The 23,628-nt window shown below is 40.2% G+C and overlaps 4 protein-coding genes across 4 annotated transcripts; 2 read left to right on the top strand and 2 right to left on the bottom strand.

The window, feature by feature from the left end:
* Positions 1–1,453: 1,453 nt before the first annotated feature.
* hspbp1 (HSPA (heat shock 70kDa) binding protein, cytoplasmic cochaperone 1) lies at positions 1,454–6,510 on the top strand. Its single transcript, XM_029436756.1, has 8 exons — positions 1,454–1,737; positions 1,969–2,102; positions 2,678–2,891; positions 3,033–3,257; positions 3,931–4,086; positions 5,148–5,244; positions 5,347–5,458; positions 5,827–6,510. The coding sequence occupies exons 2-8, from the start codon at positions 1,983–1,985 to the stop codon at positions 5,905–5,907; spliced, it is 1,005 nt and encodes a 334-aa protein (XP_029292616.1). The 5' UTR covers positions 1,454–1,737; positions 1,969–1,982; the 3' UTR covers positions 5,908–6,510.
* Positions 6,511–6,641: 131 nt separating this feature from the next.
* On the bottom strand, positions 6,642–8,247 carry tmem86b (transmembrane protein 86B). Its single transcript, XM_029436757.1, has 3 exons — positions 8,197–8,247; positions 7,772–8,015; positions 6,642–7,211 (listed from the first exon to the last, which is right to left on the bottom strand). Exons 1-3 carry the CDS (start codon positions 8,245–8,247, stop codon positions 6,754–6,756), a joined length of 753 nt encoding a protein of 250 aa, XP_029292617.1. The 3' UTR covers positions 6,642–6,753.
* Positions 8,248–9,129: 882 nt separating this feature from the next.
* On the top strand, positions 9,130–12,671 carry aspdh (aspartate dehydrogenase domain containing). Its single transcript, XM_029437038.1, has 8 exons — positions 9,130–9,249; positions 9,376–9,433; positions 9,727–9,871; positions 10,020–10,104; positions 10,275–10,424; positions 10,520–10,743; positions 10,844–10,983; positions 11,858–12,671. The coding sequence occupies exons 1-8, from the start codon at positions 9,130–9,132 to the stop codon at positions 11,893–11,895; spliced, it is 960 nt and encodes a 319-aa protein (XP_029292898.1). The 3' UTR covers positions 11,896–12,671.
* gys1 (glycogen synthase 1 (muscle)) lies at positions 12,323–23,490 on the bottom strand. The gene is given in 17 exon segments (XM_029437834.1): positions 12,323–13,385; positions 13,387–13,404; positions 13,506–13,586; positions 13,665–13,828; positions 13,934–14,029; positions 14,300–14,426; positions 14,950–15,142; positions 15,748–15,807; positions 15,961–16,067; positions 16,167–16,287; positions 16,501–16,618; positions 16,824–16,968; positions 17,123–17,308; positions 19,086–19,277; positions 20,015–20,196; positions 20,494–20,612; positions 23,356–23,490. Coding segments are annotated over 16 exon segments (2,130 nt in total). The 5' UTR covers position 20,612; positions 23,356–23,490; the 3' UTR covers positions 12,323–13,163.
* Between the last annotated feature and the right edge of the window lie 138 nt (positions 23,491–23,628).

Below are 23,628 nucleotides of genomic sequence, written 5' to 3'. Positions count from 1 at the left end.
TTCCTTCCTCAATACTAAATACATTCTTGAGATATAATACTCCCACCACACAATTCTTTAACTCCTCAAGTTTTCCTCGGTGTGTTTCATATATCTTGCAGTGACAGAACATGTTCGATGGTTTCCTCCTCTAAACCACCTTCACAGTATCCAAATGGATGTTTCCCCATTAAGGGCATTGTTTTGTTTAACCCTGTGTGCCCTGATCTCAGTCTTGATATAATTGTTTGCTCTCTAGTCATCAGCACATCACTTCACTGTAGGAGATGCTGAGCCATAAACCATACATCCATAATCTCCAAAGCTGTCGCCACAAGCTGCAGCCATCAATAGAGTTTTTATCATAGATTTTTATTCTGTACAATGTATATTAGGTAGGTATAGAATACTACCACTACAACTACTACTAATGAGGATGGTATAATACACATCCAGTAACTACTGATTAAAGTCCTTTTAATAACAGAAAGTGTAGTTAGTTATTTGTTTTAATTAATCTATTTCACGGGAATACAAACAAACAAACAAACACAAAAGTATAAAATTACAAGTCTTTCCCATTTTTGTTGTGAAATGTTGGCCCCTCACCTGACAACAAGAAATACATAGCATTGTCTCTGTATATAAATTACAATGCAACTAGTTATGGTAGTTTGTATGAATATTTGAGATATGTAAACATACAAATAATTATGAATAAATAGATTTAAAAAGTGCAAAAATGTAATTACAATACTTAATTAAAAACAATTATACATTAAAAAAAAACGGGAAGGAGGGATAAGTCAATTGGCAACATTTGTAAGGAGTAGATGCCGCCTTAGGATATTCATACAAATAAAAAACTGTCTTTTTGAAGAAACTAAACATCACATTTTCTCAAATAATAATGTAAAGTCTTTCAAGATTTGATCACTGAAAAATCTGCAAAGGATTGTGCCAGAAATGTCAAAATAGGTGTAAAACTGTTTCTGAAAATTCATCCCGGAAAGTTCGTGTTTTATGTCTTTTTTTAAATTTCAGTGATTGGCAGGGTAATATTTAAAAATAATTTTGAAGAACTTCCTTAACGTTATTCACAAATAGGTATTTATGAGGAAGCATTCAGACCTTCTTCCATATTATATATATATATATATATATATATATATATATATATATATATATATATATATATATATATATATATATATATATATATATATATATTGTTTATACCCTGATTCCAATATGCCGAGACAAATGGAGTAGCGATACAAATGTTTCTTGTGTCGTGAGAAACACATTTTTCCTACTGGGTAGTGCGCTGGGTCAGAGAAAGATGCGTATCTGGGTGGACGTACTCCTCTCTCTTACTGATACTCTCTGAACGTCGCGCGTACAAACGTCACTAATTTACCGTAAACACGCTAATACAGTGGAGCTTGCTTTCGTACCCTTTTAGAAGCAGGTTGTATTTCTGTCCGTTTAACAATATTATAATTTTGAACGACTAATTTTGCAAAGAGAATGTAAAGACTGAAATTACTTTGTGTAGAATAAAATCGTTTGGCAAAAAAATAAATGTTGCTTGCCAGTTCAGTTCAAGGTTTACGGTACAACATGGCAGCCTCCTTACCACTCGTGTCAGCTAGAATGTTCTAGCGCATTCGTGTTTCTGTGTCTGAAGAGGAGTCAGCTGGTTTAAAAAAGACACCGCGTGTCCATCCAACACGGTTTCATAGAACTCTTGTAAAGGTAAGTTGTGTTTAGATTAAGGGTTTATTTAGCATGAGTCTAGTGATGTAACGTTAAACAGCTGTGGTCCAAGAGGTAGTACCAGGGTGATGCTAGCATCTTTAGAGTAACGTTACAAGTTAAAAACTGGCTGCTGGGTTTGCTTCCTGTGTTTGGGATTCATATTCTCAGGCCCTGCACGTCATTGCTGAATCCAGTTGTCCTGCTGACGTTTCTTCTGTCTCTCCTCAGTGGTGCACTTCATCATGGCAGAAGACAGACAGACCAGGAGATATCCTCAGAACCTGCAGGGGGTCCTGCAGCTGGCAGTGGGTGCTGCGTCACCCTCAGAGACACCTGTCCCTGCTGAGCCCATGTCCGAGGAGGTACAGACCTGTTAATGATTACATGTCCACAGGAGGCTTAAAATATAGGTTGAAATGGAATAAAGAAGGGAACATCCGAACACTAATACCACAAAGATACATCCACACAATAAAGATCTACGGGGTATTAGGTGTAAGAACTTCTTTTGATTGTTTAATCAAAATGTATGTGTATTATTCACTGGGTTCATCTTTAAAAAAAAAATTATATTTGTTGTTTTTCTTAAATCTCCTATGATGTTGAAATAAACATCTTTTTCGTTTTGGACTTGTGGTTGGACTGTGGGATATTCTAAAAAGGCTAAACACAAGCACACTTTGAGTGTTCGGAACAATTTGGAGGCATTGTTCCAGCACAAGGTCATATGTGTATGTGTAGCCATTGTTTCTTATGCTTCTATCAGAGCCAAAACAAAATGAATCCCACTTCCACATGGGTTCTTCTGAACTGAAATCCCTTTCTCAAGTCAATTTGGCTCAGTCCAAGAACTCTTTGGTCCATTTGGGCTTTTGTGTGCGGTTCGGACTTACATCAAAGGTAATTGAGAAACATTTGTGTGCTTTCTTTGTTACAGAGACAAACATGGCTGAGAGGTGCTCTAGCAGAAGTCTGCAAAGGGCAGATGGATGAAGTGGAACAGATGAAGCAGTGCTTGGCTGTCTTACGCCACGAGGGAGTTAAGGAGAGTGAGAGAGGAGAGGAGGAGAGGGATGAAGAGGATGAAGATGAGCGGGAATCAATCTTTGAGGTGCTGTCGGAGTTGTGTGAGAACCTGGACAATGCTCGAGGTTTGTAATAAATAGTATTATATTTTCCTAGCAGCCTTTAGATCACATGGATCTAGAGCCACTTGCTACAAAGAGGTTATGGGTGAACATACTATTTGTGGGCTCTATCCTGACTGTGTCCCCTCTTCCTGGGCTTCACAGACCTAATGACTCTTGGAGGACTGGATTTGTGCGTCTCCCAGTATCTGTGTCATGCCCGAAGCGGACTGAGGTGGCGTGCTGCCCATCTCATCGCTTCCTGTGCGCAGAACATGCCGCAGGTGCAGGTCCACTTGTTTAGCATCGGGACGCTGCCAAAGGTGCTGCAGCTGACGGACTCAGACCCCCACCCCACCGTCAGAGTAAAAGCCCTTTACGCTGTGTCATGTGAGTATCTAAGACAAAGCTGCAGAAATTCACTACAAAACACGTTAATGCTCAATACGGTCTACTCGAAACTGTCTGATAATATCAGTTTAATCAGAAGCATTGATTGGGCGTCTGACAGCATCGAAGAGCGAGTAAAGATTTTAGACTAGATTTTAATGCTAAAGTTCAAATCGCTTCACGTTCAGGTCTTGAAAGTTTGGGAAATTATTAATTTTTAACGGTTTTCAAGGTTAAGAGTTTGAATTTGGATATACTCCTTAAAAAATGGATAGTTTTAAACATAATCTAGTAAAATAATATTTTAAACTAAATATTAAACGTCATCATATATATATATATATATATATATATATATATATATATATATATATATATATATATAATCATAATCAGAACTTACAATCAAAGTAAATATGAACAGCTGGTTAAATAAACAAACTGACATTATACGTTGATTGCTGAGGAGATTCTGTAAATTATATTTTTCGCAATAGCATTTATTGTAACATGTGATGACAAAGGCTTTAAGAGTCTGGACATGTTTGGTTTACGTACCTTGAAAGTATTTAAAAAGATCTTTACATTTTAACCCTAAAAAGCTGTACGAATCTTGAGGGTACATTACGCCTCAGAACAAAACTGTAACTGTATCCTGTTGTGCCTTTTGTAGGTCTGGTTCGAGAGCAGGACGAAGGACTCCAGGCATTCTTGTCCCACGATGGCTTCTCCGTGCTGATGCGAGGCATGCAGTCGGACAACGAGAAGCTCAGGACCAAGTCGGCGTTCCTTCTGCTCAACCTGCTGATGTCACATCCCGAACAGAAAGGTACGGATGAGAGCGACAGTGCCTCTAAACTAAGCTGGGCATCGGGATTCAATATTCAATATTGGATTCAATATGTTTTGTTACACAAGCTGGCATTCAGACCATCTTGTGATGCTATTTTTCTAGTCATAAATCTGTAATAAATGTTTGGTTAGGGGCTTATTCAAATATGGAAAGTTTCGAGTGTATGAGAAGGGCTGAGAACATTATGAGAGAAGTACACGATGGGGATGTTCATGCTCGATTAGGTCGAATAAGTTGTTGCAGCAATTCTTGAGTTGATACCATTTGTTACACAGATTTGGTGCTAAATTGAACAAATCTTTGACCTCAAGAATTTGATTTTGATAATTAGCAAAAGTCCCTCCAAACACTAAGACCTTGAGGAACACTATGGGGAAATCCATCCTGTGATTTGGTTTCCCAAACTTTTGACATTTAGAGATTTCTCTAAGAATTGCATTTTGGGCCATTTGGATGGTGAATCTTCGGTTCTGGGAAACTGCTCAGAAACCACTTTATTGTCAACATACTTAAGAGAGCCATAAATCATCTGAACGCCCTCGTCTGTAGTTTGTGGTTGTAAAGTTTCACAAGGCTGTGATTTATCTTATTTATTTATAAGTTTGAGAAAAAAAACCAGTCTCACTACAATGAAATGGAATAAGACGGGGACTAGCATTATCACACATGAACATAGTTGGGCTGTCTCATCGGTATTTTAAGAGGTGTGTCGATGTCTTCACGTTGCATCACTATTGGATGGATCCAGATTGATGGATCGTTACACTCTTAGTAAACGTGGCTTACACTATTTTTATTTTGGGTAAACTGAGCCTAATTACAATGAGCTCTGATCATTTCATAATCTATTCAAAATGATGCATGTTGTTGTTGTTGTTGTTGTTGTTGTTGTGCTGGTCTCAGATTATTCAGTAAAGTCGCTTCCAAAGTTTAAGAGTCTGTACTCCTTTTATTGTAGTCGGGGAAACTTGATGAGTGTGTAAAGTGTAAAGTTTGTTCTTTAACTTTGGGTCTAACACACGCCTATCTTCCTGCAGACACAGTCGTCTCCATGGGTATGGTGCAGCAGCTGGTGTCTGTGCTCCGCACACCACACTCGTCTTGTCATGAACATGTGCTTGGTGCCCTTTGCTGGTAAGACACACTCTGTCTCCGCTGTCTCCAACACTCACAAGTTGACATTAATTCCTGGTTCACGTTAGTAAATCTACTTTTTTGTGTCTGATGTGTGTCTAGTCTGGTGGAAGACTTTCCACAGGGTCTCAAAGACTGCAGGAATCCTGCTCTGGGTCTGGAGGAGTTACTCCGACAGCGATCCAGAGAGCTCAAAGGAAAAGAAGAGAGTCGGGTAATTTCTACATCTTTTGATTCTGATGGTGAAAGATGATAACACTGGGTTCAAGGATTGTGAGGATTCAGACCTAAACATTTTTATTTCTTAAGCAATCATGCGGAGATGGTTATAAGACACTTTTCTCATGTACAAAACTATTACAGCATAACTGCAACATCTAGTGTTGTGGAAACAACGTGAGTCCAAACAAAGAACCAACATGTGCGTTCTCAAGGGATCATTAGATGCCATCACGTCGATGCTTTTACACGAGTAAATTTAAATTCTAGGCCAATGAAGGGATCTGTTTTTAATAACCCATAGTGAAGTATTAGGCTTAATCCATGGAACATCTTTTAAAGTCCCACTTTTGTTTCTAACAGGAAGAACTGGACTTCTGTGAGCGTTTGAGGGTTCTTTGTTTCCGCGGGCAGCAGTCAGAAGACAATGGGATGGATCGCTGAAGTCTAATTTACCTCACCTGTTTTTGTTATCGGTGTGCAAAGACATTCATGATTGTGGATGTTAAGCGATGTTTTTGTTTTTGTCACAACAGATGCTGTCCATATTTTGCATGTCATGCAGGAGCTGGATTTTACTGTGTAAATAACTCTAATGTATAAAATTATTTTTCAAGTCAGCTGTTATTTCAGTCCATGGTTTTCAGTTCTTCATATAAATGTAATACTTAACCAAATACCAATCTCCATCACAGGTAATATTAAGTAGTTTCTATTTGATGTGTTAATATTTACATCCCAATGTGAACTTAGTTACACGTGTCTCTTTTTTAATTGTTGTAGGTTTGTCTCAAGTCTCTCAGTTAAAGTATTTTCATTTCCTTGTAGTCTCTTTAAACATGGCTCCGAATTATGGACATCATTGTTTGTTTGTTTGTTTGTTTTTACACCGTATTTATTTATTATTTACAAAACAAATTGGTGTATTTATGTACACATAATGGCCGGCTCACAATTTCCACCACAGGCACAACCTACACATAAACATGGATGTCACACAACATTAAAATATTTTGGCACAGATATTAAATCAAATATTATTCTAAACTGCTATATGTGGAGTTTCTTTTTTTTGTAGACTGTTATTTAAAATGCTATGACTATACGTTTTGATCATTCAAATGCAAACTGGAAGCGAAACATCTTGACTTTGAAGCTGCTCTGTAAGTCCATGTTTTCCTCTCTGATGGGATGATATTAAAAACTACAAGAAGAATTTATAGGCAGTTTTAGTATTTTGCCAGGGTGATACATATACATCAGACTCTAGGGATGCCACATGGCTGCTGTTTAGGATCTCTTCCATTTTGAAAAGTCATCCTTGTTCTCAACTGACTTTACATCTCCCACGGCTATTAGCAGCTGTGCCAAATAATATGTCACCATGGTGATAGCGTTACCATGCTCCATTGGGGCCGTCGCCTTGAACACTTGCAGAGCCAGTGACAGGTCGGACACCATGAAGGACAAACTTCCTAACAGTGTTGCTGTGTGGCGTGTTCTGATGGCTAATGAGCCCATTAGAACAATTAAAACAATGTAAACCCCCACAGCTGGAATCAGTAGATCTGAGTCTGGCGCCTTTTGCAGGAATGGATATATGTAGATGTAGAAACCTCCTCCCACCATGAACAGGATCAGATATAGACAACGGATCCAGAGGGAAGAGGAAGAGGAATATGCTGCATAATGACCGGAGAGGAAGGTGAGTGAGTACAGCAGATGAGCCACACCAAATGCACCCATTCCTGAAACAGATGTGTGAGATGTTAATGAGTAAAATAAATTAATAGCAGGTAAAAAAAACAAAACCTATTTGAAGCTTGAAATTAGAAGGTGAAGTTAATCATTATTACTATATAAGCAAATGCACATATTATCTATTAGGCCTATAGCACTGATTTCACTGTTGACTGTAGGACCGCAACCTACGCTTATTTTCATAACTGATTAATCGTTTTATGTCAGAAAATAGTGAAAAATGTCCATCCCGGTTTCTCAAAGTCCAAAGTGATGTCTATAAACATCTTGTTTAGTCAGTCCAAAACCCAAAGTTATTGTGTTAAACATTATGTAAAGCAGAAAAGAAGGAAATGTCCATATCTGAGAGGCTGAAAACAGCATTTAATTGATTATCACCACATTATATATTATCAAAATTGTTTTTGGCAATTGTTTTTCTTTCAATTGACCAATCGTTGCAGCTCTAGTTGACCGTAACAATGAACAGAAAAATGCCCAACCTGCAGCTTAATTTTACTTCTTGAAAATGCCCCAATTTGTGCTTCACTCATGTACAAACTCTTACCATGCAGAAAAAGCTCAGGCCATACCAGGCACCAGTCACCAACAGCGGAGAAGAGCAGTCCTCCTGCCACACCCAGGACACTCTGACCTCCGTTCCAGCTCAGCACTGCTGCAGCCAATAGGACTGTTGGTGCTGATTTGACACCTGCGGTCGTGATGGACGCGGGCGAGTCAGGACTCCACAGGTAGAAGTACAAAGCTGTGGACAAAATGAAAGGCGAGAGAGAGAAAAGGAGAGCACAAGACTGATAGAGATGGAGGAACAGAAAGAAACGGAAGACAAGTCACAACATGAATTTACTAGAATTAGATGAAAAATATTGATTTAAGGCATTTTTAATTGTTTTTACACTCAGAAAGTTGTAAGTAACATAAACAACTATTGACTGATGATTGACCTAATAAGAGTAAAAGATTTTTAGGTACCATGTTTCTCCTCTGCCGCCTGTCATAGGCATGTGTATCTAGGATGTCCATCGTCTAAGTCAGCACTGTCGTAGGTCCAGCAGATGTCTCAGTTGGATGAAATTGTCTTCTATTTAGTTTCTGTCTTTGCAGTTCTGCCTTTTCTGTCTTTGTTACACAAACAATCCTCAGATGCTCTCGTCTTGTTCCCTCCTCTCGAATCTCTTCTGCGTCGCTCAGTCTGTTGGTAGGGTTTTCACAACAATGAACTTTGGACCGATCCTTGCTGCCTGATTGCAGTCTGATAATCAACGTTCTCCCTGTTTTGAGTTCTCATGGACAAACTGCTGACCTTTGACCTCTTCAGCTGGAATATATTGGTGACATCAGCACACGAGGGGCAAAGTTTAATTACTCGTAAACTCATATGATAAAGGTTGTTCTCTTACTTTACATGTGAGCTTCTGATGACAATGACAAATCAGTCTTGGGAAAAGGGCCAGAAAAATAACTTCCTTTGGGAAAATCCTTTGAATCATAAACCTTACAAGTGATGAAAAATGTACTATTTATCTCTGCAACAACTATGACTTGGGGGGGGTTGTGATCAAAGGATATTCTTAATTGTATTTTACATTGCATTGTTTGAGTTCACAGATGCTGCTTCAGATTTCTCCAAAAACACGACTGAAAAGCTATATGGATATTTATAAAACCAATATAGTTGATGAAAATGAAACGTAATGTGCATGCTGGACAAATAAAATAATTGTAAATACGGTCATTGATAGAGTACACGTAATGTGAGAATTAATTTCTGCCTAATCTGTCACACAACATGTAGTTCTTGGTTGCACTTTACAAGAGATTCTGAATCCACCTGAAACTAAAATAGTTTGAATGGATGAAGGAGGAGCTCAGCGTGTGATAATACCACATATGGAAGGACTAACAATGATTAACTATGGCCTCTCTGACTCAAACTTTGTACTGTGCTTGCCCACAATTCCTGGAGTCGTTGGTTGTGCTTCAAGTTGCGAGAAACACAACTCTGCAGGGGTGTGGGATTATCTGGTGAGTAGAGCATAAATAGCAAGCGTCAAACTGGTCAAGATAGGGAGTAAGGTCAAAAGCAGACATGTATGTGTGTTGGGGTGTTGTTGTATGTTGCTGAATGTTTTGAGCTTTTTTTTCCCACAGGACATGGCAACCAGTTCATCCCCCCAAAGGATTGGAGTTGTAGGATATGGACATCTAGGTGAACTCCCCCTCTCAAACCTCTGACACACTCTCTGACCTACATACAACCTCATGAGTCTTTTGCTCAGATCTATTCATCTATTGTAATATTCTATCACGTGTGTGTGTGTGTGTGTGTGTGTGTGTGTGTGTGTGTGTGTGTGTGTGTGTGTGTGTGTGTGTGTGCCTGTGTGTGTGTGTGTGTGTGTGTGTGTGTGTGTGTGTGTGTGTGTGTGTGTGTGTGTGTGCCTGTGTGTGTGTGTGTGTGTGTGTGTGTGTGTGTGTGTGTGTGTGTGTGTGCGTGCGCTTCAGGGCAGTACCTGGTGGAGAGGATCCTTAAAGATGGAGCTGCTCTCGGTCTCACGCTGGGTTTTGTTTGGAACAGAAACTCTGAGAAGCTCAAAGGTTTAGTTCCTGATGAACTCATACTTGGTGAACTATCATCCTTTGCGAGCAGGTGCAAACACACACTTAAGTGTTATAAACCTATATGCAAAACATTAGTATTTTCATCTTTCTATGATCTTTGTGCTATCATAGGCAACATGCAACAAATGTTCCATGACATTTTTTTAAAAAGGTTTTTAAAAATGTGTGTTTTACAGGCGATGTGATGTGATTATGGAGGTGTGCCATCCGCAGATAGTGAAGAAATTTGGGTTTCACTTCCTGTCTCAGTCTCATTTCATGGTGAGATTTTCCTCTGTTTGTGTGAGAGATGTGACTGTTGCAAAAGCAATTTTCAGGACGCTTTTTTAGTAGCTATTTTAACACATGATCTGACAAAGTTTCAACAGTTTTAACTGTTAATTACAAAAGTTTAACATCCTCTTCTGTGTCTACATTTCTCCTCCTCTCAGGTGGGCTCTCCCTCTGCCCTCGCTGATCCTGATCTGAACCAAAAGCTGCGTCAGGTGGCTCAGCAGCATGGTATGACGCTCTACGTCCCCAGTGGTGCATTATGGGGAGGCCAGGACATCCAGAGGCTGAATGATAGTGGAGCCTTAAAGGTAACACTGGGGTAGTGCAGGTGTGGTGTTTGTGGTACAGGGAGATTGAGGCATGTGCTGATTAACCTCTTTTTCCTCTCTTGACTTGCTTTCAGGCTTTGTTTATAAGAATGTCCAAGCATCCATCCTGCTTCCGGCTGACAGGAGACGTCCTCTCTGATTGGACGGAGGAAGAGGGCAGACGTGTTTTATTCAGAGGCTCAGTGGCAGAGTTGTGCCCACTTGCTCCAAACAACGTTAACACCATGGCAGCGGCAGCAGTGGCAGCAGGGACACTCGGATTTACTGGTGTTCAGGGAGAGATTGTGTCCGACACAGCGTGAGTCTTGTTAGATGTCTGATTGCCCTGATGGGGTTAGGGTTAGGGTTAGCCTAACCCTTTCTGATATTCACACTTTTCATCCCTCTTCCTGCCACAGGTTAAGAGACTATCATGTGGTGGAGGTAGAGGTGACTGGGCCCGGTGGCTTCTCAGTGCACACAGTGAGGAGGAATCCAGCCAAACTCGGAGCTGTAACCGGCAGTGCAACATACAACTCCTTCTGGAATAGTTTACTAGGTGAGTCCTGCATGGTCAGATCTTTTACTTAAGTAAAAGTACAGTACAGTATTAAAGTATCTAAAGTACTTAATCTATTACATATGACATGATTAGATATTGTTAATACTGATGCATTTATTCATTGGTAGCATTTTACTTGTGTACCTGTATCTACTTTATATCTAGTAGGTAGTTTAGTCTGGACAAAATGTGACACATGAAGTGGAGTAAAAAACGAACAGTGCTTCAAGGTGCCCCACATAGTTTAAAGGTTCAATGTGTAAGATATGCAAGACTTTAAACTTAAAACATTAAAACTGAACTCTAACAGTGTTGACGTTATGTCAAAGACGTCTATGTATTGTGTTGCAGAGATATCTACTGAAATTAGCATGCTAACAGCTAGCTGCGCTCAGTCCTGCCTGTAATACCACTTGTTCCTCTAGAGGTGATAGTGAGTCCGTGTAGCTGCAGTCTACCCTCAGTACAGAGGGAGAAGAAGCAGAGCTGCCTGACTCAGACTCAGAGCTTGTCAACGTTACATCCATGATCCCTGCACATTTTGATGTTTTTTTCAATAACTGAAGGTTTTGATGATTGATGAGTTTAGAGATTGTATGGACCCAGTAGTAGAGGTAAAATACTGCCTCCTATTTATTTGGAGCAGGTGGCTCAGAATTACATTGCATACAATGGAAATACTCAAAGTACAAGTACCTAAAAACTGTTCTAGAGTAAATGTACTTTCACCGTCAGTGGAAAACAATGACTGAATTAATCGGTCATAAAATAACCGTTTAGGTCAGAATTAGAGAAAAGATCTTGAGTTTGTTTGTCTGCAAATAAGTAAATGATTGTCAATTCTATTTTTATCATATTCTTTTTTTCTTAGTTTGCAAAGGTCATGGGGGCCGAGTTTACTTGTGCTGAAGGAGGCGAGAGCTCTGCAGGATTAACTACAACACAGCAAGAAGATTCAGATGAATCAGCTGTGTGGATGGTGTCACTGGATCAGTCTGTTACTGAGAACTTAAAAACCCACAGACCCTTAGATATTTGTGTTCCAATAAAGTGCATGCATACAAAGAAAGAAGAGCCAGTTATCATTTGTAAAACACTAAGGTGTATATATATATATATATATTTAAACTTTATTAGTTATCTGGTGCAAGATTGTAACACATGATAATACTCTTACAGGGAGTGTGAGCATAAAACCTTCTTCCATTACAATTAGACAAGTTTAGCTCTTTCCCGGCCCTCTCTTATGTCCTTCACCTGTAATCGTAACAATGATCAGTCCCTTTTTTCCCCCTTTGTCTGTCTAATTTCTATTCCCTTCACAAATAAATACTTGAAACAGGCAAACCCAGGAATAATCTCCACACACACACACACACACAAACAGTTAATGAGGATTGTGAGGTTATTTGTCGGTGATCGTCACTGAAAGGCTGTGATACAATAAGGCGCAGAAAGAAAATGAAAACACAAACATTCCAAAAAGTAGAACTTTTTTTGTTTTCTGATGCTATCGTGTGTATGTGTTCTACTTTTTATTTCCATTCTGGGAAGTTTTGTATTAAACAAGGCATGTGAAAGAAAGATGCTACAATGTTGACGACTGCATCATCACACAAGTAAAATGTTATAAGTGCTCTTTGTGGTTACTCACAGCAACTGAAACAGTCTTCACGAGTGATTTTTTTTTAACCAGGAAAAATGGCTTTAAATGTGTAAAGAAGATAATCTGGTTAAAGGAGGGTGAGGGTTTTTGTAACCCCACCTTTAAAATCAAGTATAAAACCCCCCCCCTCACTCAATTTAATACACTAATTCTTTAGATCTACAGTGTGTTATTCAGTGTTAGTACACTACAAAATCCAGCAATCTTTATTTGTTTTCCACGTCGAGCCATCATTTAGCCCTTTCTAGCTGCTGCACTTACTCCACAACGCAAACCACTAGTTGCACTGCTGGTGTAACTGAAACAATACCAAAAATACAGATATGTTTTTAAAAAGCCTGAGGTACAAACAGGTTGGGAAAGTGATGCTATTTTTCACAACAAGTCGATATTAAATGTATCACTCGCATTCACACAAGTGCACTCATTTATAAAGTACATGGATGACTTTAAGGATTGCCACAAGGAAGTTTCACTAGTGAGGTTTAACATGTACGTATGTGTGCATTTCTCAATATTTGTCACTCGTGTCCCCATTTCCATTGGCCCCCAGGACAACAGAAGATTTATTTTTGACTGGCAGGGCGTAGGGCTGGCGGATGTTCTTTCGGTCCTTTTCTGCCTCCAGATCCTCATCGTAACGTTCGTCTTCATCGTTGTCCTCAGCCTCGCTGTGGTGAGGGGAGGAGTGGCGGGACAGAGCTGGAGATGGTGGCACAGAGGCCGGTCGGGGGGTAACGGAAACCTGAGGTCTGAGAGACGAGAACCAAAAAGGCATCAGGATCCTAAATCAGTGCGTGGAGGTGTAAAGATTTCACCTTGATTCAATTATAAATAACAATAAGTAACTTACTGAGGTGGGCTCATGAAATTCATACATGTAGGTGTCGGGGAAGGCTTTAGCCAAGGCCATATGACGGGCAGATATATAATACTAGAGAAGAAACGAAACATTAACACATCTTGAAGTTATCACATGAACCAAATGAGTCCATGGGATTTGGCATCTCACCCTGCCGAGGTATCTCCAGTCCAAGAGTTCGCTCAGACGCTCAGTCCGGTTCCTCTGGATAATCCGCTGGCGCCGGCTCTGCTTGCAAAACTGAAACAGGAAGGACGTGAGCTGGTTACACGACTCGTCGACCCCCTGATACCGCCGGTCCAAGATGTAAATACCTGCAAAAAGAAACCGCATGATGTGAAGGAAAGCATCAGCTATTGCTGCTTATTTAGTTTGCTAGACAAACTTTGATTATGCAACGGATAAAAGTAACAACGCACCATATGCTGAGGGGTCTGCTATGTGTTCCTCCATGAAACAGCCAAAGCCCGACAGGTTAGTTGAGATTGATGGAATTCCCATGACTGTGCACTCAGCTGAAGGTGACAAACAGTAGGGCCCCATTACTTATGTTTAAGAGTCATTTTATTTTGAGTTATCAGAAAAACGATTACATGTCTGACAATAGACCTTCAACATGAACCAAAAAACAACAATAGCTACATATAAAATACAGTAAATGTGTAAGAAAGAAAATACTTTAACGTAAATACATACAAAATACAACTTAATACAGAAGAAAAGAGTATGTGCCAAGAAGACAATCAGATACAAGTTTAGGATTTCCCTCTATAGCCATTTCGTACCTGGAGTGTAGCCCCAAGGCTCATAGTAAGAGGGGAAGACGCCCAGGTGGCAGCCTCTTACAAACTCCTCATAATCCATTGGAAGTAGAGGAGAGGTGGACGAAAGGAACTCCGGATGGAAGATAATCTAGGAGGCAGAAGACATTCAGTATCAGTACTACAGCAACAACAGTGTGGAATGACAATCGCTGCAGAAACTCAAATCATGTGCACTCTTGAAATGGCGATTTGCACAGACACATTTAATGCATTGTTAGGTTTAGGATGAAACAAAAGACATTAAAACTTAGTGTACTGTATATATATATATATATATATATATATATATATATATATATATATATATATATATATATATATATATATATATATATATATATATATATATATATATATATATATATATATATATATATATATATATATATATATATATATATATATATATATATATATATATATATATATATATATATATATATATATATATATATATATATATATATATATATACACACATACACATATATATACACATACACATATATATACACACACACATGCTGAACAGCACCACATACAAAAGTGAGAAGCAATCTTTTTTGTGGCTTTATAGGCCATTTATGGACTACAGACAGCATTGACGTTACCTTGACGCGGTCAGCAGAGCTGTTGAAGAGGCCGATACGACGGACACAGTTAAGGATGGGGTCGCCGCTGTCCTCCAGCATGTTATGGGTGCAGACTGGAGGCTGGCATTGTCTCTGAGTCGCGAAGATGGCACGCTTCATTATGGTGAAATCCTCTTTGTCCAGCATCTTCGACACATCTGGCAGCTGCCCACTAATGAAAACAGCTCGTTTTAGACTTAAGGAAACTTGTAAAGTGGCTACAATAGAATATTCATTAGCAAAAATACACTTAACCAGCTTATTTTAATTCTGTCAGACAAAGTCTACATTTTGTACGGGATTAAAACCTAGGTATAGCCAGGTCTGATGGCAAACTTCTAGATTTTGTTTATTAAAAACTGTAGTTTCTAACTCTGTTTATTAGATTGTGTTATAACGCTGAATTCCTGGGGAGTGGCAAAGTGTAGCTCGCCACAATAATGACATTTTTCTGCGGCCAGTAGGAGTGTTTTAAGCAGGAAGAAGTTATTTGTAAAATACGTCACAAGAATCTGTTTACCATTTGGCTGTGGGTACTCTTGCCACACTTTGCTGCAAAAAGTTACAACTATCCCCATTTTTTTTTTTTAGTCCGGCCGCACTTCGCTGCAATACCAAAACAGCTGAGGTCGGAGTGGTTGTCGCAGCTTTCCACTGACTTTGCATAACATATTGCTGCAGGCCGCACTTTGCCGCTCCCTGGTATGAATTCGGCACAAGACAGGTCATTCCACATTTTACAGGTTTCATGAAGTAGACTGAAAGTGGTCCACTTACACTAGAAGTGACTCATAAAGTTTCTTCCCGAAACGTTCCTTCACAGTCTGAGCCGTATCCCTGTCAGGGACAAAAATAAAAATACATGCGACATAAGACAACCAACACTTTTCCATGTTCAAGTCAAGTATGGATGAGTGTTGCACTCTGTCTGGCTTACAAAACACACTTTGTTAGATACTGCATCTTCTGGTTTAACATAAGAAACCTCACCAGAGCTGTTTCCTGACCGCTTGGCCTTTCAACGTCTCCACATTGAAGTTGTTCGTCCTCGCTGGCATGATGAAGAAGGCAACGACGGTCACGTCACTGTGGTTGACCTGCAACAGGCAGACCATACAGAAATATACATTTTCACACCTAAGATTTCACTTTTGTCCTTCACACGCACACACACGTATGCACACATAAACACTTACCCTCAATAGATAGTTCAGTCTGGCCAAAGCTTCCAAGAAGATGTCGGCTCCTTTGTTTGAGAACTCATACCTTCCAGCAATGAAGAGGAACAAACACTTGTCCAGGTTGAAGTCAAGGTGCCTGATTGTCAAACGCAAACAAAACAGTCACAAGAACTGGATGATTACAATGTCTCTCCCCTATAATTTACAGAAAAATAACTATTCTTTGATTTGTTTCCTTCACAATTAATTTGATGAAAAGCATGTAACTAGCAAAGAAATCAAGTTTCAACTTCAGTTCCTATGTTTCGGCTGTACATGTTGTGATCCTTGTTGCGGGGCTGCGTCTTACCCGTAGAAGTGTCCTCTGACGAACTCCTGAATCCGATTCTTGCTCTGAGCGTGGAGGTTCTGAAACTCGTGCACTGCTGAGAATTTCTTCACATTGAGCCCGTTGGGAGTGATAATGTCTGTGTGCGATGGCAAAGGTTACGGACATTAAATGCAAAACATTGATGCAGAGAAATTTGTCAAACTTTAGATAGGTATCCAATTTTGTTAATTAAAATAATGAAACCGTCAGTGAGAATTGCATCATATCCCCGCACAGTAAGACCCGTGACAAATGAGGATAAGACGTTTCTGAATGTCACACTTCAATTCACCTCCACGCACCTGGTTTCCTGTTGAGCAGGTACTCTGCCTCGATGGCAGTGATCTGTGATACAGTGGTGAAGACATGTGCACAGTGTGCAGCCGCCCGCTCCAAACAGTAGCGATGGTAGATCTGTCTATCGCCTGCTTCCTTATCCAGGTTGAACTGAATGAGACACAAACAGGAGAGAAAGAGATATAAAAAATTAAATTAAAAAGAGAAACTTAGTCTGATTATGCATTCATTTCTAATTGACCTAGAATAATAGGTTTAATGGCCTCTATTAATTTGTGTTTGTAATGAAATTGTACACACGTACATCTGCAAGTTTGTTATAGAAGTCCACATTTCCAGCACACAGGTATCTTCCCAGCAGTGTGGCGTGAGTAGTGAAGATGGTTGCGATGGGCAGCTTTCTATGTCTACACAACACCAGGCCCAGCCCGGCCAACCATTCATGGAAATGAGCCACGATGTGTGGAGGCTCCTCACTCTGGGCTGCATACTGCCATACGGGAGAAAACAGGGTTAAAATAAATAAATAAATATATATACACACACACATACATACATACATACATACACATCAGGGACGTGTAGTCAGGGGAGGCAGAGCCTCCCCCGTCATCATGAAAGGTAAAAAAACAAATAACAGTAAAATAAAAATGTATATTTGTCCACTGGTCTGTGCTATAAATGCATTTTCTGTATGAAATATGTATCCAATAATTTTCATAGTCAAAATCACTGAATTTGCGTATTCTCTGTTCAGATACAGGAGAGCTGCGAGCTGAGGCAGCGACGAGCTGAGCCTCCCCTCGGATTGCGCAATCCCTCGCAAACTAGGTTAAGCGCATGCATTTGGTGACGTGCCTGTTGCTAGCTCTCTGTATGTCGCCAATATAATGTTTACAGAAACTTTTATTATGCATCCTGACTTTCCATAGTCCAGTTAATGATGTAGTGTGTGTAACATATTTAGTCTTGCTGATGTGACATAAAACCACAGTGAAAAAACACCAGGTGAGGCAGACAGTACTCTGCCGCACTGAAGTGGGTGCACGTGAGCCCACAGGTTCGTGTAGCTGCTGTTCTTCTAGCAGAGACGTAAGCGCCAACAAGCTACTGCTAGCTAACATCAGAGTCAGGTGCACTGTAGCGCCAACAAGCTACTGCTAGCTAACATCAGAGTCAGGTGCACTGTAGCGCCAACAAGCTACTGCTAGCTAACATCAGAGTCAGGTGCACTGTAGCGCCAACAAGCTACTGCTAGCTAACATCAGAGTCAGGTGCACTGTAGCGCCAACAAGCTACTGCTAGCTAACATCAGAGTCAGGTGCACTGTAGCGCCAACAAGCTACTGCTAGCTAACATCAGAGTCAGGTGCACTGTAGCGCCAACAAGCTACTGCTAGCTAACATCAGAGTCAGGTGCACTGTAGCGCCAACAAGCTACTGCTAGCTAACATCAGAGTCAGGTGCACTGTAGCGCCAACAAGCTACTGCTAGCTAACATCAGAGTCAGGTGCACTGTAGCGCCAACAAGCTACTGCTAGCTAACATCAGAGTCAGGTGCACTGTAGCGCCAACAAGCTACTGCTAGCTAACATCAGAGTCAGGTGCACTGTAGCACCGTTTAGTTTATTTCTCAGACTGACGGCCAAAGATTTTACAAGTAAAGGTAAGACCACAATTTTATTGAAAATGGGATCTGACTAAGAGAAAACAATCCAATATTTAAATAAAAAACTACATTTTGACCTTAAATAAAATATTATCTTGTCAATAGTGAAGTCTGTATAAAATTAATCAAAGCATCAGACTAAAAACGCTATGGAGGGTGCAGAGCAAATACATGTACCTCTCTGAGCCGCTATAAATGTAACGTTCTTTTTGGCCAAATATGTACCTTACGTGTATAAAGAATGTAATAGTTGAAAGTAGTCAATGTTCATGCTGCCAAGAAAATGGTGAATAAGCTACTCAGTTGGGTTCATATATTTGTAAATCTGACTGAAAAAGTGAGTGCCTCCCCAGCCATGAACCTCACCGCACGTCACTGACATGCATAAATCTTTTTTTTCCATGGTTGTTCTAGGTTTTTGTACGGAAGCCTTGCGAGGCAAGTGAGAGGGGTGGTTATAATTCTCATTTGGGCCACAAGAGACTGAAGTGCACATAAAAGTGCAGTCGTTGACCCCTCCTTTTGCCACAACACAGCTAAAACGTTATACATTTAATAATTTTGTAAAGAAAGAGTCTTGTTTGACACTTATTGCTGACCTCTCCCAGAAGCCAGGCCGTCAGGAAGCCAAATAGCACGGCATCGTTTGCCTCACGGTCAAACCATGGCACGCCGATGTCACAAAGCTCCCACAACTCGCTCTTCCAGCTGTCCAGAGACCAGGCGGTGAACGCGACATCAATCAGAACCACATAGGGACTGCCCTCGATAAGCCACCGCCCAAAGTAGACCTGCAGGAACATGGAAAAAAGGGTGAAAGAGAAAAATTACTTTTCTTAATGCCACACACAAACACGTTAGCATAAAGAGAAGCAGCAATTTCTATTTGCTTTAAAATCATGTTTGTTTTTTTAATAGAGATAAATGAGTCAATAAAAATATAAATAGTACTTTATTTGCAAGGCACTCATCCCACTAAAAAACACATTTTCCAACCACACTATTCAAGATTATCCATGAAAAGTTTAATTTTGCTGACACAGAATCACAATCAAAAGTAAGTCACATCAAACATCAAATATGACTAAACTAGAATATAAGCCATAAATATATTTTAAGAAACCTACTCTCTGGTGCTAGTCAGTTGTGAGGTTCAAGGTAAACCAGATAGGCTGCACTATCTCTTTAAAAAAACAAAAACCCCTCCTTGCCTTGACCCATAATTCCACAGCGATAAAGCGCACACACTCACACTCACACTCACCTATTTCTGGAGTGTGGTTTTTGAAAGAGACACCGATACAACCTCTAACCTTTGTGAGGAAATGTCACTGGGCTAAAAGACGTGGTCATCAACAGAAGGAGAGTGGGGTGGATATGAAAGAGGGGTAATGTTGATCTCTAACCGTTTGTGTAGTTCACATTCACATCATCCCTCCAACTATGTGTAGTAAGAATGACCGCCCTTGAGTGGAACATACACGTTTAACTGAGAAGCGTTGTGTTTACTGTGTAGGTGTGGTAGTACCTTACACCCACTGGAGTTCATCTTGTCAATGGTTCTCTTCAGCACTGGGTTAGTGGGCTCGATCAGCTCCACCTGAGTGCGCACGTTGCTCTCCACGTAGGGACCCACCAGGAAATAGTTCTCCCCCCATTCCTCTGCGGTCAGACGGGCTTTGGTCTGGATGACTGTGTAGATGCCTCCAACTTTACACATGCAGCAAACATGCCACACGTACACAAAGTCCAGACAGAGATATGAGATTCAACCTTATACACAAATTATAGTCATACGTCTCACAGCTAGAATTTACAGAAGATTATGACCTGTGTGAATAAACAACATTAGATATACTACACAGTTTTTATTTAGCTGATGCTTTTATCTAATGCAACTTTAAATTTTCATTCAGTGTTTATATGTAAAACATTTATGTAATAAATGGTAAAAATTAAGTGCAGACACAAATACACACGCAAGGACCGAACTCGCATAACACAAACCTTTGTTAGCGACCTCCCACGCAATTTCAAAGAGAACAGCGTCCTCCAAATCAAACTCTTCGTCCCATTCCTCCAGTCCTGACAGGGACGTGACAGAGAGGCTGCGAGCGAGCGGCATGCTGGGTAAACACAGAACATGATTATTTATTTATTGATGTGTGAGCATTAACACTAAGAAACAAGGCTTTTAGATTGAACATTTATTTCTCCTTTCCTAAGATTAGACCAAATTAACCTTGGGATACAAAAAACATTTATTACATTTGAAATGATTGTCAACCAATTGCCTCTGAAGACAGTAACTGAAGTATTAAAGATTTTTGTATCAATGCAAAGTTTCTCTCAGTCACACATTTTTAAAACAGTTGGGCAGGCTTTCTCTTGCCCAACATTTTCTCACACACACACACCTGCAAATGTGTGTCATTAACAGCCCACACATCCTATTTCACAACACTTGCATAATAATACTACTGTGATGTAAAACACCATTTTAACGAGTCAAACATTTTTCAATTTCACCCTTTGGAATAAATGTTATGCTGCAAACATTTTTAATTTTACTTGTAATTTAAGAAGCTTAACCTTTGGCTGTTATTCTAGGAAATTCTGAGCAAACACACAGCACGCAAGTGCACACTGCATGACAGGGGGGGGCACACACACACACTTGATTAATAATCAGTCTTCCCATTAGCAGGGGAGGGAGTTAAAGGTTCAATGTGCAATTCTGAGCCAGCTGCTCCAAAGACATAGGGGCAACATTTCACCTCTAAAACGGGTCCATACAATCTCTAATGTTCATATTTTTTTTTTTTTTTTTTTTTTTTTTGTGGTTTGGCACATGCATTGTATTCCAATGTATTCCTTTATATTGTGTATTGCATTTACTCCTGTGTAATGCCAGTCAGTCGGCAAGAACACCAAAATTCTACCAAACTGTTGAAACTGAGAGCCGTTCAAAAAACATCTGCCGTCTTGTAATCTTCACGTGGGGCTGATCCATCCGTTAGTTTATTGGACTAAATCCAAAGTGGCAGAAACTAGAAAACGACCCGCATATTCGTCTCATCTTCCCGGTGACGGCGCAGACAGGAGAGCAGCCCGCGGGGGAGGAGAGAGGTCGGCCGAGCCGGCACTCAGCAGGACAAAGAGAGGTGGTTCTTGTTTCTGCCACTTTGAATGTAATCCAATAAACAAAATATAAAAAACAGACACAGAAGATCACTGTAATATTTACAAGCGAGTCAGGCAGCTGTGCCTCTTCTCCCTCTGTACTGAAGGCAGAGTGGAGCTACACTGACTCACTATCACCTCTAGAGGAACAAGTGGTATTACAGACTGGACGGAGCACAGCTAGTCAGTTAGATGCTAATTATAGTAGATCTCTCTGCAACACAACACAGAAGTCTTTGACATAACGTCCATGCAGTTACCTCTTCACATTCTGTTGATAATGTTACTTCATTGTTTTATGGTTTCCGTTTTAATTCTGGCAGATCTTACACATTAAACTTTTAAAAAGTGGAATTAAGAAAGAAGTGCTTTCCTTGCAGACAGAGTGTAAGATGCCCTTAAAATACAACTTTGTGTTCAGTTCCTGTTTGCATAAATTGTGCAACCTCCTGAACAAATGGCAGAGTGGTGTGCGAAAAGAAGCAGGAAGGGCACAGATCAGGTATAAACTTGATATACTACTATGAAATGTTGAAATCAGTCCAGTTGAGACACGTGTGGAAACTACAAAAACTAACCAGTGCACAAACATTTGTGTTACACACAGAGGGGAAATGCTCTTCCACCTGTACAACAATCCGCTCCACAACTTTGTTTTTTAACACTGCTCACCAGAAATGTAATCAGTGTACCCTACCAACTAGCTGATCTCAAATTCCTATGTGATTGTGCTTAACTGCTAATGATAGCAGACGAGAGAGAGTTTGTTTAACAGTCCATCAATGTCCAAGTCTGATAAACCAGAACACCAATGTGAATTAAAAAAAATAAAACTGCTGTTCAAAGCAATGACAAACATTTTCTCAAATAAACTTTTTCATTTGCATGTACATTAGGTTTTTGTATCAGACCACCTTCAATAGAAATTCAAGATCTCTAGATTGTAGTAAAAATACTGCTTGGAATTATTTGTGTTGGATAAGTTTTCTCACCCTTCAAACCACTTCTACTCCCTCATAGAAATATCTAGACTCTGACTATGCAAATACATTTTTTATTTAAATATGAAAAGATCACACACACACACACACACACAGTGCACAGTGGAGCTGACATATCGAAGTGAAGTAATAATGAGCAAAGAGAGTAAATACCACAGTGCTGAAACTGAACTGCTGCTCATTTAATTCACTTAATTTTAGGGGACCCCCTCGGGCCTCTCCGTGGGAACCCTCACCTGCTTGGGACACCACACTTCATGTAAGCTTTATAATAAATTACTGACAGTCACAATGATCATCATGATGCCCTTGTCAATGTCATAACTGAATATGTTTTTATTTTAACTGCCCAGTGGGCCTACGGGTCTGGTGAAAGGACAAAGACCCGTATTAGGCTCTGTCCCAAATCAGGCAATGGAGGACGAACTCCACGTCAACCTCGGGCAGAGACTGAAGGCTACAGCTGAAACACCAGAACACCAACATCAGACCTCCCGGCTGAATATGCATGCGGGTATGTATTGTGAGTGGTTTCTTATGAGTTGAGGAGCGGACGTGACAACATGCATCTACTGCAGCTGCGGACACGCGCAAAGGACACAGCGTCCTGATGCGCGCCCCCGTCTGTTTAGGAAGTATTCAACTATTGTCATTGTGGAGAATAAAAACACAGATGTCTGCTCACCCTTCAGTTTTGTCCCAACTTCACGAAGATGAAGAACACATTGGCAGCTGTCGCAGTCAAACCAAAAATATGAAAGCAGCGGATAGTGAGGAAAAAGGGGGCGGCGCCTTCAGTTAAATGCCAGCGGAACTGGGCGTTTTCTTCAGCTGAGAGACGCAATTGGCTGAGCAGAGGTTAAAGGGAGATGCAGTGGTTGGTGTGAATGATCTGTTCATCCATACAAAAGAGGGGAGTCATGGGAAACCGGGCAACTTTTTCTTTTTTTCTTTTTAC

The sequence above is a fragment of the Cottoperca gobio genome, chromosome 8, assembly GCF_900634415.1.
Source record: "Cottoperca gobio chromosome 8, fCotGob3.1, whole genome shotgun sequence".
In the NCBI taxonomy this organism is placed as follows: Eukaryota; Metazoa; Chordata; class Actinopteri; order Perciformes; family Bovichtidae; genus Cottoperca; species Cottoperca gobio.
Note: the sequence above shows the minus strand (reverse complement) of the source record. Positions and strands in the feature narration are given on the sequence as shown.

Bases quoted from the DNA above. Each gene is read 5' to 3' on its own strand.
- hspbp1 (XM_029436756.1), top strand. From the start codon at position 1,983: ATGGCAGAAGACAGACAGACCAGGAGATATCCTCAGAACCTGCAGGGG. The intron at 4,087-5,147 runs GTACGGATGAGA...ATCTTCCTGCAG, and splicing joins GTCACATCCCGAACAGAAAG to ACACAGTCGTCTCCATGGGT. The intron at 5,459-5,826 runs GTAATTTCTACA...TGTTTCTAACAG, and splicing joins AAGGAAAAGAAGAGAGTCGG to GAAGAACTGGACTTCTGTGA.
- tmem86b (XM_029436757.1), bottom strand. From the start codon at position 8,247: ATGGACATCCTAGATACACATGCCTATGACAGGCGGCAGAGGAGAAAC. The intron at 8,016-8,196 runs GTACCTAAAAAT...CATCTCTATCAG, and splicing joins GGCGGCAGAGGAGAAACATG to TCTTGTGCTCTCCTTTTCTC. The intron at 7,212-7,771 runs GTAAGAGTTTGT...CATCTGTTTCAG, and splicing joins GCCTGAGCTTTTTCTGCATG to GAATGGGTGCATTTGGTGTG.
- aspdh (XM_029437038.1), top strand. From the start codon at position 9,130: ATGATTAACTATGGCCTCTCTGACTCAAACTTTGTACTGTGCTTGCCC. The intron at 10,425-10,519 runs GTAACACTGGGG...ACTTGCTTTCAG, and splicing joins ATGATAGTGGAGCCTTAAAG to GCTTTGTTTATAAGAATGTC. The intron at 10,984-11,857 runs GTGAGTCCTGCA...TTTTTTTCTTAG, and splicing joins CTTCTGGAATAGTTTACTAG to TTTGCAAAGGTCATGGGGGC.